The following is a 17,174-nucleotide window of genomic DNA, read 5'->3' as shown; positions in this document are numbered from 1 at the left end:
ATATGGACAATTAAAATTCCTGAGAAATTCTTTCCTAAGGCATAAAGAAAGATACTGGGAATACTGGGATATGTTTAGGATATTATGTGTTACAGTCAAGGTGAAGATCTGTTTAGTTGAGAAATATGCATAGGTAAGATTAGATATTAATTTATCAGTCACACACCATCATGGCAGGATATTTGACTTCGGCTATTAAAAAAAGAGGGGAAACTCAGACCCTGACCTTCAAGAGCATGAGAGGCAGGTATGAAGGTAAATAATTGTCATGGAGTATGAAGATAAATTTTAACTGGACAGAGGCAGAAGTAGTGTGGATTAAGAATTCCTTCCCTATGGAAGATTAACATCACGGGTCTGGGCTTACTCAAGTAGCCTTGACAGAGCCTCTCATATGCCCTGGATTAGAAGTGGCCTTCTAGGCTGGAAACCATGAGCAGAGGCCTTTCTCCATCTTTGCCTCTATCTCTGATGTTCTGGTTTCTCTCAGGAATGCCCTGGAAGGATTTGATAAAGCAGATGGGACGATCGACTCTCAAGTGGCCAACCTTCACAATTTGGTCCACGCCTTCCTGAATGGGACAAATGCTCAGCCACATTCAGCTGCCAATGACCCTGTTTTTGTGGTATGTTCCAAGACTCTGAGAATAAGATGGAGAAGTTTCTAGAGAACATGTCAGGTTTACTTATTTTTCAATAACATTAAGGTTTGGTGGGGTTTCATTCTCTGTGGGAACAAGGTGACGTAGGCTTATATAATCCACACCCTTGGGTTGGCGAGCTGGTATTTGAAGCCCCTAATCAGAACCTCATGCTTCTGGGATGAGTAGCTTTTGGATGACCTTGGCCAGAAATTTACAGTCCAGAGTTGAGTTCATAAATTAATGGAGTTATAAATGGTTTCTTGTTGGTTAAATGAGTGGTTTTGAAGTGGGTTAACCACCTTCAATGAGTTAATTACCTGCAGGAAAGAAAGGGTCTGGTAACCTAAAGAGGGAAGGAAAATGGAGATGGGATGCTGGGCAAATCAATTTGACAAACACCTTCAACAGTGGCAAAAAGACAGAAGCTCACATTTGTGGTACTTTGTTTCTTGGCTTTATACCTCTGAGTTGGAAGACAACCAGTAGAGAGATTTGCGCTTAACCAGGAGGGGCTTCATGGTTCTTTAACACCCCACGTGTGGTAAACTCCCTCAATACACTTGAGTCTAATTTCTGACTCCCTCTAAAACAAGAGGAAAAAAAATTGGTAAAACTTGACCATGGGATGTAAAGTTTAGAATTTTAAGCTTCTATTTGTCTGTAAGATATGTTCACCAATGGTTTCTCCAGAGACAAACAAAATTAGGGAGTGCCAGTCAGGGCCACGTTATTCAGCTGCTGAGTAATCAATGCCCTGTAGCCAAAGCCTTCTGGGAGCACAGCTGTACGTTAGCCCCTTGCCCACAGGTTAGTTAGCCATGGCCAAGCATGGTTTGAAAGAAGGGCTAGTACAGTACGAGATACTTCAAGAGGCCACAATCATATGACCTTTCTTTCTTATTGTTATACTTTCTGTATTGTTAATTCTTGCTAATCTTCTACTGTGCCTCCTTTATAAGTTAAACTTTATCATAGGTACATATGTATAGGAAAAAACACTGTGTCTAGGGTTTGTTACTCTCTGTGGTTTCAGTCGTCCATTGGGGACTTGGAATGGATGGAGCCTCTGTTTCTCACTACTGTAGTTGAGCACAGTGGGTTTATTACTCCTCATGTGGAGAGAATGGAAGATGGTGGAGAGTCTCAGGTAGCCGATGTTAGAAAGGACGGATGGGACTTGGGCATGTGATAGGTGATTTGGGGGAAAAGATAGAGTTTTGCTCTGGATCAGATGATGTCAGGAAGCAGGGGTAGTTCTATGATCGAAGACCTCAATAGTTCTTTTGCACAGGGAGGAAGGACTAGACTTAGGTTACCAATAAATCAGTGGTCAGGAAGGTAAGAGTTGGGTATTTTGTGGCTTGGGTCATGTTCACATTTTGTCTAGGTTCAGATGTGGCTATGGAGTTGACTGGTTTTTGTCCTGGTTCATCACAGAGTGCCATGTCTGATGTTCTATGGAATTATTTACATCTGACTAGAGGACATCGAGGCTTGGGCGATGGTAGCAGGCCACCTCCTAGATGTTGGGGTCTGCTTTGATCCTCTCAGGTACAGATCAGTAAATTTGGCTTAGGAGGTTTACATAACATAACCTCTCATGTTTAAGCCACTGAACCCCAACAAAGGCTCTGCTTTACAGGCATTCATTTTACCATCATCTATTTTAACATTGTTTTCTGCTTTACATGTCTTAGACGGCTTGGGAGGAATTGCAAGAAGAAATTTCACCTCTTGTCCTTTTTGTTGTTTTGTTTGGGTAGTAGGGATTGAACACAGGCATGCTTTACCACTGAGCTGTATCCCACCCCTTTTTACTTTTTTATTTTTAATTTTTGAGACAGGGTTGTGCTAAGTTGCTGATGCTGGCCTCAAACTTGGGATCCCCCTGTTTTAGCCTCCTGTAATCCTTGGGATTACAGGCGTGTGCCACTTTGCCCGGCTTCTGAGTTTATATTGGACTATGGCCAAAAACACCATTCCTTTTTCCAGAATTTACTTCACCTCAACGTTAATCTTAGTAATGTGTCTTAGTCTTCTCAGTCTGCCCTAATAAAATACTATGGACTAGAGAAATTAAATGACTGACATTTATACCCATCATTCTGGAGAGTCTGGGGTCTAGGATCAGGGTGCTCACTAACCTGGTTTTTGTGAAGGATTCCTGGGGTTCTTCACTGTGACTTCATATGATGGAGAGAGAGGGAGTGAGCTTTGCAGTGTCTTTTCTGATAAAGGCACTAATCCTAACATATCAGGGCCTCACCCCTGTGACCTTAGTTAACCTTGGTTACTTCCATGTTTGGTGGTTCAGGCTTCAACATATGAATTTGGTCTACTGCACAACACATCCTCAAACTATCAGGTAATAGCACTTTATTTTTCTGGGTTCCTGGGAGGCTACGTGTCATAGTAAAAAGAACGCTGGGTTATGAGCCAATTTGATTTTTTTTAGTCCTTACTTGTGCAACCTTAGGAATGTCACTGAATGATGCGGAGCTGCTATTTGACCTGATCTTGTGGTGATAAAAAGTGTTGTGCTTATTAAAGCAACTCTTGTAGATTAGGATAATATGATGATGCTGTAGAAACTGTTAAGGACAATGCAAATGTTATCATAAAAATAATAATGTGTTTTATGGTGGTCAGTGGGAAGGAATGGGAACTATGAGTTGGGTTTGCATTTCCAAACCTTAATTAGGGTTCCTTATCTTGTTCTCCATAGTAGACAGTTGTACCCTGAGGCGGTTGACTGACAGCACAAAATGAGAGGTATTTCAAAAGTGATTTATTATTTTTGCTGAACCCAGGGTACAAAAAGAGGAGATCTTCTGAAGAGTTAAAGTGCAGTTTCCAATGACTAAGCTTGCCTGATGACATGAAGAATGGAGTTGGTCAGGTCTGAGCATCTTTCTGGGGCTCCCCAATGAGATCCAGGAAATCCTGCAATAGAAGCTGTTGGTAGAGCTGGTTCTTCCTTCTAACATATGTTTCTCTGCTCAGCTTTGTGTGGTAGCAGTAAATGAAGGGGTTGTCAGAAGTGCGGCATCTTGGTCCCACCTGCAGCCAGGCCAGGGGCTTCTCTGCAAGGGCTCCACAGCCATTTTTCCCGTCTTGTGGCCTGCCTTGTCCAATGGTTCTGACTTGATCTTTCAGATCACTTTCTGGGCTACCATCTCAGCCCTTAGTGCTCAGCATGAGCACTTCTGGTGTCTGCCTTCTCTGCTATTTATCTAACTATATGTCTCGAAATATGTTTTTTATTAAAACATACATTTTCAACTACATAATTTATACAAATGATCATACACATAAGGAAAATGTCACAATACTTCTCATCCAGAATTCAAAAATATTAAGAATGGAACCATGGACTCCTGTGACAAATTGAGAATGACACCCTAAACCTTTCTCTACTCCTACAAGAAATAATGGTGGTGCCAGTAATTTGGTTTTCAGCATCCCACCTCTCTAGAACTGCTAGCTCCTTCTTTGGAAGAAGCCAACCAGGTGCACAGGGGAAGGCAACATTTTTCTGCAAGTGGCCAAACAGCAAATATCCTTGGCTTTTGGGACCAGATGGTCCCTATTGCCACTCCTTAGCTCTGCCACTGTAGTATGAAAGAAGGCATGGACGATGCATAAGCAAACAAGTGTGGTGTTCCAATAAAACTTTATTTAAAAAAATAGGGGGCGGGCCCATATGGTATTTTTCTGTGATTGGAGTATTTCATTTAACATAACGTCCCGGGCTTTACTTTGCTGCCCCTTACTCTGGGGAAATCAATGCCCTTTCTATGCAATCAGACTATCTCTAATATTACTCTTTTCCTATGTGAGGTGAAAACCCATATTAAAACTTTATGGGTAAGTAATCCCATGACTACATGTAGTTCAAAGATATTAGTTGTTTAATCATGTTGTTCTTCATTACGTTTAATATCTTTGATACTTAAAATTGTGCTTTCTTTGGAGACATGCTATCATATACACATAAATAAACCAAAGCCACAGACTTTCTTTGAAGACTCAGAAGGAATAATGACACTGGTTTTAGAAAGACACCCCTTACCTTAGGCTATTTACAAACAGTTTTATGTAGAAGCCAATTCAGCCTTAAATTGTATTTTGCGTATTAAGATTTAAGTTAAAGCGTGTCAGTTTACAGAGTTATAGCTTCTGGAATTTCAAATTCAGGAGGTAATTCTTGCAAAATATATTGCATATGACATTTATTAAAATGATTTTTCCTGAAATATCTTCAAGCAGGAGATGTACAACATTGTGTATGATCATAATCATGAGAAAAAGAAGGCAGAACATTAGAATACAGGAAAAGCTCTGAACCAATCTCTGAAATTCTAATAATTTTTAAGATAATTGAAAGAAATGCACATGTCATCATGGAAAATAAGATTAAGCCACAGAAATGCTGAGTTGTGCTGCCTTCAATATTAAATTTAGATATAATCCAAAAAAGAAAAAAAATAAAGGAAACCAGTAGATCATACAGTTAAATATTTTAACTGCCAAGAGGGAAACTGTGTTAGAGGTTAGTAACATTCTTCCCAATTCCTTAAAAGTACATTTGGATGTGACCGTGAGGTGTTTGTCTTTCTGTGCTTGGCTTATTTCTCTTAACATACTATCCTTCAGGTTCATCTATGCTGTTGCAAATGTCAAAAATTGTCTTTTTGATAACCGTATAGTATTCCATTATGTGTATGTACCACATTTTTCTTACTTATTTATCAGTTGGATACTTACAGAGATTCCATTTTATTTTGGGTATTGTGAATAGTGCTGAATAAACATGTGAGTGCAGATTTCTCTCTGACATACTGAGCTTATTTCCTTTGGATATATACCCAGGTGGGTTGGATCATATGGTGGTTTTATATTAACTTTTTGAGGAACCTCTGTACTGTTGTCCATAATGGTGTTACTAATTTTACACCAACAGTGTGCAAGCATTCCCCTTTCCCAGGTCCTCAGCAGTGCTTGCTATCTTCTATCTTTTTGATAGCAGTCATTCTGATGGAATTGGGGTGACATCTTATCACCATTGTCCTTTTTAGTGAGATTGTTTGGTGAGCTCTAAGTTCTTTCGATTCCTCAGTGTCTGGAAGGAACCAGTTAATAGTTGCTACTCACTAAAAAACTCATGTATTTGTTTTTCAGTTTATATACTGAAATTCTACCTGGACTAAGTTACACAAGTCTTATTACCATTTTTTATTTCATAGCAATAATAATCAATTGGGTAAGATAGATTCATTAATTCAGGAATATAAAACAAGAGAAAATAAATTTCTAAAAACAAATACCTAATAGATTTCCGAGAGTTAACCCTGTAAGACCACTTCTGATTCTACTGTCCTAGGCTACAATACAGGAAAATGAAAAGTTCTCAATAACAAGCATGAAATACTTCTGAGTTTAGCTGAAGTTTTTATTTTTATTTTTTTTAGTTGTATATGGACACAATACCTTTATTTCATTTTTATTTATTTTTATGAGGTGCTGAGGATCTAACCCAGTGCCTCATACTTGCGAGGCAAGCACTCTGCTGAGCCACAATCCCAGTTCCTAGCTGAAGTTTTTTTTTTAAAAGAAGTAAAGTATATTGCTTTATTCTCCCCAAGAGTGAAGAACTTAAAAAGTATCTACTTTTTCTTCAAATAACAAAAATCATAATTTGACTGATAGCTTTCAAAATCAGAATAGCATTATTTCATGTCAAATTTTTATTTTGAGTAGGTTAATGCCTTTTTCATTATTTATAATTACAGAAAAGTTGGTTTAAAAATTTTTAAAAGTCCATAATTCATCTCAATTTTTCTTATTATTTTCTCAAGTTTTATACAGTTGCAGCTATAATGCACACATTTCATATAATATCTCATCTTCATTTAGTTTATCTAATTTTAAGGTTGTTGCATAGTTCCCCGAATTCTTTATTCATTCATTTATTTATTTTTTAGATGTTATGGGCCTTTATTTTATTCATGTATTTGTATGTGGTGCTGAGAATCGAACCCAGGACCTCACACATGCTAGGCAAGTGCTCTTACCACTAAGCCACAACCCCAGCCCCTTCCCTGAATTCTTTATTTTATTCACTTTTGGTGCTGAGGACCGAACCCAGGTGCTCATGCATGCTAAGGAAGCCTTTTTATCACTGAGATACACTTCCAATCTTCCCTAAGTTTTTTAATCTCAAAATTTTTAAATAGATAATTCACATGAGAATTCAAAAAATGAAGTCCTTGTATCACTACTATCTTCCAGCGACCCATTATAATTTTTTCCTCTAATCTTCCAGATGTATTTTATATATACAGAAGCAAAGAGGTTTACATACTTATTAAAATGGAACATACCATAGATACTTCTGTGCCTCCCTTATCTATTTATTTATAATTATAGATCCCTGTAACAGTTCATTAAGGGTTTTCTTTTTGCCTCCCCCCTGCCCCCCAGCTGTATGACATTCTGTTGTATGGATTTATCCTGAAATTTTTAAATGGTCTCCTATTGCTGGGCATTGTCTTTGCCTATTTTGTATTGCTTTAACAAAATCCCTGAGGCTTGGTCAGTTAACAGGAAAGAGATTTTTTAGTGCACAGTTCTGGAGATCTAGAACATGGCATTGACATCTGCTTGGCTTTTGATGAGGGCCTCATACAGAGTCAACTCATGGCAAAAAATGAAAGGCAAGTTGGTAGATGTGAAAGAAGTATGTTTTAAGAGAGCTGAGGCGGGGGAAAACACACTCTCACAATAAATAATCCAGCCTCCCTGAGAGTAAGAACAAACTCACGGCTATGAGTAAAGCATGGTCCACTCATGAGGGTGGATCTCTTATGACCTAATTACCTCTTGAAGTCCCAACACCTCTAGCTTGCATTTAGTGGCTTCTGATTTTTTTACTTTACAAATGATGTTCCAACAAATAACCTTGGACTTTAAAATAATGCAGTCCCTGGGTTGAGGGGCAAATAAATACGCCTGATATTGGATGGATGTTCTAGAATTGCCTCCCAAAGGCAAAGGACCTACCCTCTGCACACATGTACATCAGAGTCACAGCTCCCTCACTCTTAGGATCTTTGTTAATAGTTATCCTATTTTTTCATCTTTGCAAGGTAAAATGGTACTTCTGTGAGTTTTAATGTGCATTCCTCTCCTTCTAAGTGAAGTTCAACATCATTTTATCCATTTCAAATTCTGTTTGCGGCCAGGCGTGGTAATGCACACTGGTAATCCTAGTGGCTCAGGAGGCTGAGAAAGGACGATTGTGAGTTCAAAGCCAGCCTCAGCAAAAGTGAGGCCCTAAGCAACTCAGTGAGATCCTGTCCCTAAGTAAAATACAAAATAGAGCTGGAGATGTGGTTCAGTGGTTGAGTGCCCCTGAGTTCAATCCCTAGTACCAGAAAAAGAAAAAATTCTGTTTGCATTCCCTTTCTTGTGGTCTGTCTGTTCATGTAGGATCAGGACTTCTGGAAAAAGAAAAAACAAAACAAAAATCTATTTAATAGAGTCAGAATTAGTGGAAATGGTTTGTTCCCCATGTAAGTAAATAACAAAATACAACATTCTCTTTAGATATCTTATTTCCTGGAAAACCTAAAAATCTGGTCATAATAAAAGATGTATTTTCTGGGTTTCATGAGTTTGTGGGAAGTGAGTGGGATCATTGACAACATATCCAACCTCTAGAAATGTTCCCGGCAGGTAGTGGATGCTCAGTGAATTTCTGTTAGGGGTTGGGGGTGTAGACAGTGGAAAGTGTGTGTTTAGTATGTGTGAGGCTCAGGGTTAGGAGAATGTTATATATATTATTAAGCCTTTGTTCTGTGACAGCCACTGTGCAAATTTAATGCAAATTTAATCTCTCAACTTCACAAAGCTGTGTATGGTGAAGTACTCTTCTTGTTTTTTACATATGGGGAAAATAGAATCCAGAGAGGCTAAGAAATGTGCTCAAGTGCACACCATCCAGTAAGAGGCTGAGCAGAGACTGTAAGAAGTTTCCTACTCATACATTTCCCCTTGTCCAGCCTTCTCACAGCAATTTTGTCTCTTGTCAGTTTAAACAATTCTTAACTTGATCTCTTCACAATTGCTTTCATTATAGCTGGGATAATTTAGTCCTGTTAGATCATGTTAATCAGAATTAACACTAATTGGAGAAGGGTAGGTCTGAATAATTTTTCATGGCTTTTGAAAAGATGAGGCCACTGGTTTTATTATATGTAGTTACATTTCTTAAATGCTTTATTTACTTTTTAAAAAATATGCAGTTTTAAAGTAACAGACAGGCAGCCACTCTCTCCTGAGCAGCAAACACCTTGGTGAGTTTTAGAAGAGCTGAGGTATCAGAGAGGATGGCTGACCACCTGTTTGGAAAGGACTCCAGGTGGCAGGATTTCTGTGGGCTCAGTCTGGGATGTTTTTGTTTTTTAATTTGGCAGGTGCTAAATGTCATCTGAAGATGTCCTTTCCAACTCTAGGCTTTATAATCTTCCTTACATGTACTCTACTGAGAAGAACTAAGCTTGGGCTAAGAGATGCATTATGTACACTTCATTATCTATGAAATAAGGCATGAACAAGTGGCAAGCCACAACTCATATACAAATCTAAGAGTTCTAGCACTGATCCTTTCTAAAGTTTTGATGATCTAGTGGCCAAGTGTGGCTTGGGGACAGTTCTGCCTCCAGGTAGATTCTCCTCTCACATTATTTTGCTTCTGTCTCCTCAACCTGCCACGTTGCTTATGGATGTATATTGAAGGGGTCCCTTTTTCTAAAGTTGACCCACTCTCAGAAGAACCATGTGGAGTCTTCTGTTTGTATCTGTTCAGGGTTTAATCCATAAAGCAAAGGCTTTCTTTTTCAAGTGACTAACAACTGAATTTCTAGTGCTCTGGCTATTTTTCTTCTACATGATAATATATCTTGGGCAATGTATGTTGTATACACTTCATGCATTTGTATGTATATCTGGATACAGTGCTATTATACACATCTAAGAAGAAGTGAGGGTTTCAGATGTAACTCCTTCAAAATGCTGGAAAAATACTTTCTATTCTTTCTGCTCAGGGTCCAGTGAGTGTAGATAGGGACTAGAGAAAATTAGAGCAAAATGGCAAACAAACCATCTTTGCCGAGCTCTGCCTAGAAGACACTGTTACTGCTCAAATGTCCTTTCCCCCCACAATTGTGTCTTAGTCCACACAGGCTGCTATAACACAAATACCATAGACTGTGTGGCTTATTAAATGTTCATTTCTCACAGTTCTGGAGGCTGGTAAGTCCGAGCTCAAGGTATCAGCAGGCTCGATGTGTGGTAAGGACCCTCTTCTTTCCGTGTCCTCATATCACTGAAAGCAAGGGCTCCATTTTCATGACCTTCACCTTTCGAAGGCCTCACCTCCTGACACCATTACACTGGGGTTAGGATTTCAACATATGAATTGGAGAGGTCCCCTGCTTTCAGTCTAGGCTGGAGATAATTTCTCATGCCTCACTAAAATGTTCCCAGTAAAAGAACTTAGCCAGCTAAGTAGAAGCCTGTGTGCTGTTGAACTATTTCCTGCCTATTACATATGGCTTATTTAGGAAAATGAGAAAGCCACCTTCTGATTATATATTGCTTCAAATCCTTGGTAGAGCAAAGGAAGGATAAATAAATATTTTCATAAAATAACAAGTTTGATAACATTTTTCAAAATTGCCATCGGGAATTGTCTCATTTAGAAAGACTGACCTACCTTCTTATTTTTACCATCTACCTTAAGTTTGAACTTGGGAATTTCCGTGCGCACCTGTGTCTGTGTCTACCATGTGACTTAAGTGATCACCTCTGAATTCCCATTTTGGTTCTGATTCCTAGAGGACTGGAGGAGTCTTGCTTCTTCTCCTTGGGGACCTAGAAACCTTTCCCTGCACATGCTAGAGTGAGCTGGAGCCTGAGACTGTATCCAGGCCTTTCCCCACAGTTCTCGTTACTTAAGAGGTCATCACAACACTTAGTGGCTCGAAGCATCAAGAATCATTCCATTTCTCATGATTTCTATGGGTCAGAAGTTCTAGCAAGGCTTGGCCAGGCGGTGCCAGTTCTGGGATTACGGTGAGACAAGTTATGGGATGCGCCTGGGTCTGTCTGTGTACTTGCACCAGGTGGTGGCAGATGATACAGAAGTCTCAGGACTTTTTGCATGGGGTTTCTCACGGGGGATGGTTTGGGCTTCCTCACAGCATGGTTGTTTTAGAACCGTTGGACTTCTGTGGTGGCCCTGGGGTGTCAATCCCTGGGGCACAGGAGGAAAGAGAAGCAGCCACCTTCCCTCAGCTCCATGAACTTGCAGTCTGCCAACTCTAATCACCAGATACAGAGTCTTGCATTTACATCCTGTTGTAGAGTCAGGGATGCACAAGTGGAGATTTTGCTGTTAATATTTTAAAACACGTTAATCATTGCTGTATTTGAAAAGGACTTTAAGAGCTTCTCTTAGAAAATAAAAATGAGCACTATCTGCATTACAACATCTTTAGATTCCCTATTGCTTTCAGAGTACCAAGAATCCAAGTGAGGGATTTATAAAATAAATGAAGGGGTGTTCCTGATGAGGCAAATTTAAAAGTTCATTTCAAAAACATGAAGATTTTCTTTTTTTGCTTGTTACTATCTTTTTATATTACAAAACTGTAATATTGTCACCTGTTCCTCTTTCCTATTAAACCAAAACATTTGAATATTTACTAGCGTATAGATCTCATCATACTTGACATTTTTTTTCTGAAATTAAAAATCAACACACCCAGGGTGAAGGCCTCAAATATTCACAAACCAATATTAAATCTGCAACACACTTTCATTTGTTTACTTGACGAAGGGTCTACAATCCTGTTTGGAGAGAGATGTCCACCATCCCTGAAAACTCAGTAAGAGATGTCAGCGTGTATGTTGTCGTTAAGGGTGAATTGGGCACACAGCAGCTCCTCGGGTCAACAAGAGCTCTATTCCATTTGGAGAAAGCTCCAGTCGGTTGGTTGGTTGGTTGGAATGGGCCCTTCCATGTTAAACGCCATGCTGTGCTGTCTTGCAGGTTCTCCATTCCTTTACTGACGCCATCTTTGATGAGTGGATGAGAAGATACAACCCTCCTGTGGATGCCTGGCCTCAGGAGCTGGCACCCATTGGCCACAATCGGATGTATAACTTGGTTCCTTTCTTTCCTCCGGTCACCAACGAGGAACTCTTTTTACCTGCAGAACAACTTGGCTACAGTTACACCATTGATCTGCCAGGTAGCTAATACAGCTTCTACACGGGTGATTCATTCAACTTCTAAAAGAGCTTACTTTCTTTCTTTCTTTTTAATGTAATGTAAACCAAGACCTTTAATTGAAGCATTCAGGCCTAGTTAAGTTTATTGGCTATTTTCTGAAATATATGTATTTAACAAGATGAGTCGTTAAACTGCCAATTAAACATCAGAAAGGCACTAGTTGGCACCCTGTTGTTCTAGGAAACCGAAAGTTATTAAGGGACCTTATTTCACAGAGGAACTATTGACTCCTCTGCCTGATTTGACAATTCTATCAGAATTAATCAAATGAATCGAAAACTGCTTTATGGCTGTTTCAAAAGCCCAACCAATGAAGTCTAAATGAACTAGCCACATGTGACCTGGACTAGCAGGATGTAGGGATCCTTGCCTGAAGGTGGGGCTGGGGTTATGGTGAGACAAGTTATGGGATTTGCCTGGAGCCCAAAATTCAAAGGGAGGCCCAAAGCCCAGTAATTGTGGTAAGAAATAATATCAGGCAGTATTTTAAAAGACCAAAATGAATGTAAAAATTTGATGATGAGTAACAACCATCACACTTTTGAATGCAGACAGACTGTTGTGTGGGTCTTTTACACACTTATGTTCTTTGAAACTGGATTAGTCCTTTTCATCTGCCTGTACTGTTCACCCTGCGGGGGTAGGTTTATGATGGTTGACATTGGCCTGCCAGCAGATTGGACTACGTGGGGCTTTATGTGATGTTTATAAGTTAATGTTTTCTGAGTCATGGTTTTAAATCATAGAACGTTTATTGACTCATCTCATTTGGTTCAAAATTGGAGAATATTTTTGTCAGCATATACCGGGAAATACTATGTTCTTTTTGCCCAGACCTTAATATGGCTTCACATGCCATTTCAAGAATTTTAGGAAAGTTTGAGAAAGGAAAGATAAAAAACAAAAAACAAAACAAAACAAAAAAACCACCACAAAAATATCTGAATTTTCAAGAAATATGCACAACAACAATCTTCTGATCACTTTTTCCCATTTGTATCTATTTCATTTTCCCCAAATCTCAGTCTACAAAGAGATCAAGATGATTTCTGTGCTCCCCCATCTCTCTCTGACCTTGGAGTCTTTCAGGCACTAGAATCTGTCCCCTGTTTTTCTATCTAGCTCTGCATCTCCTTATTCTTCTTTGAAGTAACTTTGAATAATTGAGGATATGTCTTTTCAATTTCTCTGTCTTTCCTCTGGGATGAAACAAAATAATAATTGAAAATTTGGAATGTACACTCTGACCTGTTTCGATTTCCTCTGATGACAGTTGATCAACATGTATCATCTGGGTCCAAAATATGCCCATAATGTGCTAACTCATCAGAAGATGCAAATTCATATTCACTTACTGGCTCGACAATGAAATCTACAATCCTGCCTGGGCAGATTTAACTGTAAATAGTAGGGGACTCCTCTGTAGCTCTCACATTTACTGAGTGGTGCCCAGCAAATGAGCAGGACAGAAAGATGATCAACAGCACATGAATTTAATTTGATGTTAGTTTGGATGTGCCCTGGGGGAGCTTTCTAGAAAGGAAGTGAAGAGCCAAAGAAGTAGATAGGCCTGAGAACTTCCATACTGTTTTGTGCAAAGAACCAGCAGATGTGAAAGACAAAGGAAGAAGGGGTTTGGACTTCCAAACGTGGCACTCTGTAGGAAGGTAAATGTGTGGAGGAAACTACCAGAGGGGAGGGCTGTCTGAGCAAGGTCTGTGTAGGCTCTGGGAAGGCTTCTTTCTGCATCTACTGAATCTTAATTGCCTTCATTTCTACGTCACCCTCATGCCCAAGGGGTCTGTTCTGGGGAGGCATGTTCTGGGGTGAGGGACTGGGGAATGGCTCCTTAAAGGAGGTGGGCATTGAACGAGATTTTAAGAGACATGCAGAGGAGAGGAAGGTGAGGGTATATGTCAGACTCAAGAAGGAGGGGGACAGACAGGGAAAGGCACATGTGGTCTAACGTGTTTTCTGCATGGGGTCAGAAAAGGGTCTCTCAAAGTGAGACACATGGGCAGGCCAAATGCTTTGAGCTAAAGGAGAACCGAGGTCTCTCTGTCCTTCTCCTGCCCCCTCCCTGCCAGCTCCACCCCTTTTCCTCCCAAATTGCTGAAGGACTGTCTCTGAAGTTCCCCATTCTACCTGAAGGCAGGTCCTCCAGAAGATGAACTCGCAGAACAAAGACTAGAGGTGACGCCCAGTCAGAGCCAGGAGAACTTTGTCCCAGATTACTCTATGTTCTTGGGAGTAGGAATCTCTCTTAAAATCATTCACTCTTTCCCCAAAGTTACCTATAGCCCCAGTTCCCTTTCTCCTGAAAAGAGGGTATGTGAGCATCAAGATGCCCTTCTTTCAGCATGCCTCCTGCGACTCTCTTGCACATATATGTTCATGCTTGTGTGCTGAATCTTTTGTTAATCTCTTCCTTGTTAGTTTCTTTTATAAACTCAAATTATCAAACCTTCATAGAGTGGAAAGAAAGTTCCTTTCCCTCTACACCTGGCTGTAGTGAAAGGCCCGGGCAGGGGATTACTGTGAATTAAGGTCTGACCTGTAAAAAGTCTGATTACAGAGGCCCTCAAGAGCCAGGCAGAACCCCAGCGAGATACCATCTCATACCTATTAGGGTGGCTACTATTAAAAAAGCAGTATATAGTTAGTGTTGGCAAGGATGTGGAGAAATTGGAACCCTTGTGCATTGCCGATGGGAATATAAAATGGCACACCACTATGGGGAATTTCTCAGAAAACTGAATGCAGAATTACCTTATAATCTAACAATTGTACTTGTTGGTATACATCCAAAAAAATCAAAAGAAGGGTTTTGAAAAGATATTTGTCCATTTATGTTCATAACATTATTTTTCTCAATGACCAAAGGTGGAAGCAACCCAGGTGCCCGTTAATAGATGAATGGATAAACAAACTGTGCTATATAAATACAATGGAAAATTATTTAGCCTTTAAAAGGAAGAAAATTCTGTTATGTGCTGCAACAAGAATAAACCTTGAGGACATTAATGTGAAATAAGCTAGACATAGTAGTACAAATATTCCATAATTCCAGTTATTCAAGAATATAAAATAGTCAAATTCATGGAGACAGAGACTGGTTTTCAGAGGTTGGAGGGTGGGGTGAATGGGGAGTTACTGTTTAATGGATACAACATTTCAGTTTTACAAGATAAGAGTTCTGGGGACAGTTGATGGAAATGATGATAATGGCCTCGCAACAATGTAACTGTCCTTAATGCCAACGAGCTGTGGTAAAAAGTGGTTAACATGGTAAAATTTTATGTGTGTATTCCAACACAATTAAAAAAAAGATCACTATAAAAGCTAGGCAGAGGATTTGGACAATACTAAAAGGCAATCATTTTGGGTGCCTTAATAAAGAAATGGCAGAATAAAAATCTGTTTTAAGAAGATGTAACTAGTCGCGCATGGTGATGCTCACCTATAATCCCAGTAACTTGGGAGGCTGAGGCAGGAGGATTGAGTTTGAAACCAACCTCAGCAATTCAGCAAGGCCCTAAGGACTTAGAAAGACCGTGTCTCAAAATAAAACTGAAAAAAAGGACTGGGGATGTGGCTCAGTGGTTCAGCAACCCTTGGTTCAGTCCCCAGTACAAAAAAAATGGTGTGGGGGGGAAGAAGAGGAAGAGGAGGAGGGGGAGGAGGAATGGAATAATAATAATAATAATAACAACAACAACAACAGAGGAATCTGGTCAGGATGGGTCTTGGCCTCTATGAAAAGAACAGGGAAGGTAATATTATGTTTATAAGGGTGTAGGGTATAGAACAAGGGACAGAATTTTTAGAAGAGCTGATAGTGGAAAGGATATTTTTTTGAAGAAATGACAAATAGTTCTAAATATATTAAAAATAAAATCACTAATTTTGTGGAAGGGTGCTTATACAATATATGTGAGTAGAGGGTTATATTTACCATGTGGAACATTCAGATTTTACAACTATTTTAATGGGTTACAGATCTATCTAATTCTGCTATTGAATGTCTCTTGTTTTAAGAGCCAGTCTGATCCCTTTCACATTTATCATCTATAAAAAAGGCAGAGACAAAAGCAGATAGTCCTACCTGATGGTTGCATAATTAGGGGTTGTAATTCCCCAGATACCATTTTAGCATGCATTTTTACAAATAAGTTTCTAACTTATAAAATAGTTATATACTTCCTTAGAGGGTTTATCTGCACAAAAGCACTTATTGTAACAATTTTTAAAAATGTAGTAAGTTGTATTTAAATAATGAGGTGCCCTTTCCAACTTCCTGGAGAAAACAACTGTGGCTATGATGAACAGTTGGTGAGGAAAGAGAACATAAATTCCATTCTGCAAGGGTAGTTTTGCTTTATCAATGAAAATGCATGTGATAGACAAATAAGTTTATTCTTCCCTTTTCTGAGAATATTCAGCTGATGGAAATCCTGATTGTGGAACTTTCTCTTCTGCTTTAATTTCAGTGGAAGAAATTCCAGGTTGGAGCCCAACACTCTTAGTGGTTTCAGGGCTGCTGCTGGCTATGGTGGGTCTTTTTGTGCTGCTGATGTACCTTCAATACCGAAGGCTTCGAAAAGGATACACACCCCTGATGGAGACTCATCTAAGCAACAAGAGATACACAGAAGGCGCTTAGGAGGCTCAGACTCTATCCTAAAGAAGAATTGGCATTCTGACCTTTAAAATAATAGGACAAGTCTTCACTGTTCTTTAGTTGAAGATCTCTGGCATAGCTTCCCCTCTAGTGATATCATCCCCAGTACAGAAGATGTTTAGCTAAAGATTCTGGTTTGCTTTATTTAACAAACTGCAGCTAAAGTGCTTGGGTCCTATCTCTATTGTCAAATTGAGGTAGAGTTGACAGTTTGTGGTATCTGATAAGAATTCTCCAAATAGAAAGCCCCCCAAAATAAATAAGTGAAATCATTAAGCGGATTTATTGAAATATGCAGTGTAATTTGAGACCTGGACAAGATCGTAGTTACATTTTGCTTAGATCAAGTGTCTTTGGCATGGAGGTGAGAAGTGTGTATCAATTAGCTTTTCATTATTATCCTAGAAAACCCAAGGCAGGCTAACTTTATAGAGAAAAGAGTTTTATTTGGCTCACAGTTCTCTAGGTGCAAGATTCAGGGGCTACATTT

At 39.4% G+C, this 17,174-nt stretch overlaps 1 protein-coding gene across 1 annotated transcript in view; it reads left to right on the top strand.

The window, feature by feature from the left end:
• Dct (dopachrome tautomerase) overlaps positions 1-16,666 on the top strand; it is a 32,377-nt gene extending 15,711 nt beyond the window's left edge. The window contains exons 6-9 of the mRNA XM_027938922.2: positions 491-626; positions 11,761-11,962; positions 16,262-16,267; positions 16,494-16,666. Of these exons, the coding sequence (XP_027794723.2) occupies positions 491-626; positions 11,761-11,962; positions 16,262-16,267; positions 16,494-16,666 (517 nt within the window). The remainder of the gene's footprint in view (positions 1-490; positions 627-11,760; positions 11,963-16,261; positions 16,268-16,493) is intronic.
• The last annotated feature ends 508 nt before the right edge of the window (positions 16,667-17,174 follow it).

Source organism: Marmota flaviventris, chromosome 4 (genome assembly GCF_047511675.1).
Source record: "Marmota flaviventris isolate mMarFla1 chromosome 4, mMarFla1.hap1, whole genome shotgun sequence".
Classification (NCBI taxonomy): Eukaryota; Metazoa; Chordata; class Mammalia; order Rodentia; family Sciuridae; genus Marmota; species Marmota flaviventris.
The sequence above is the reverse complement of the archived record's forward strand: the minus strand, read 5'-3'. Positions and strand labels throughout refer to the sequence as shown.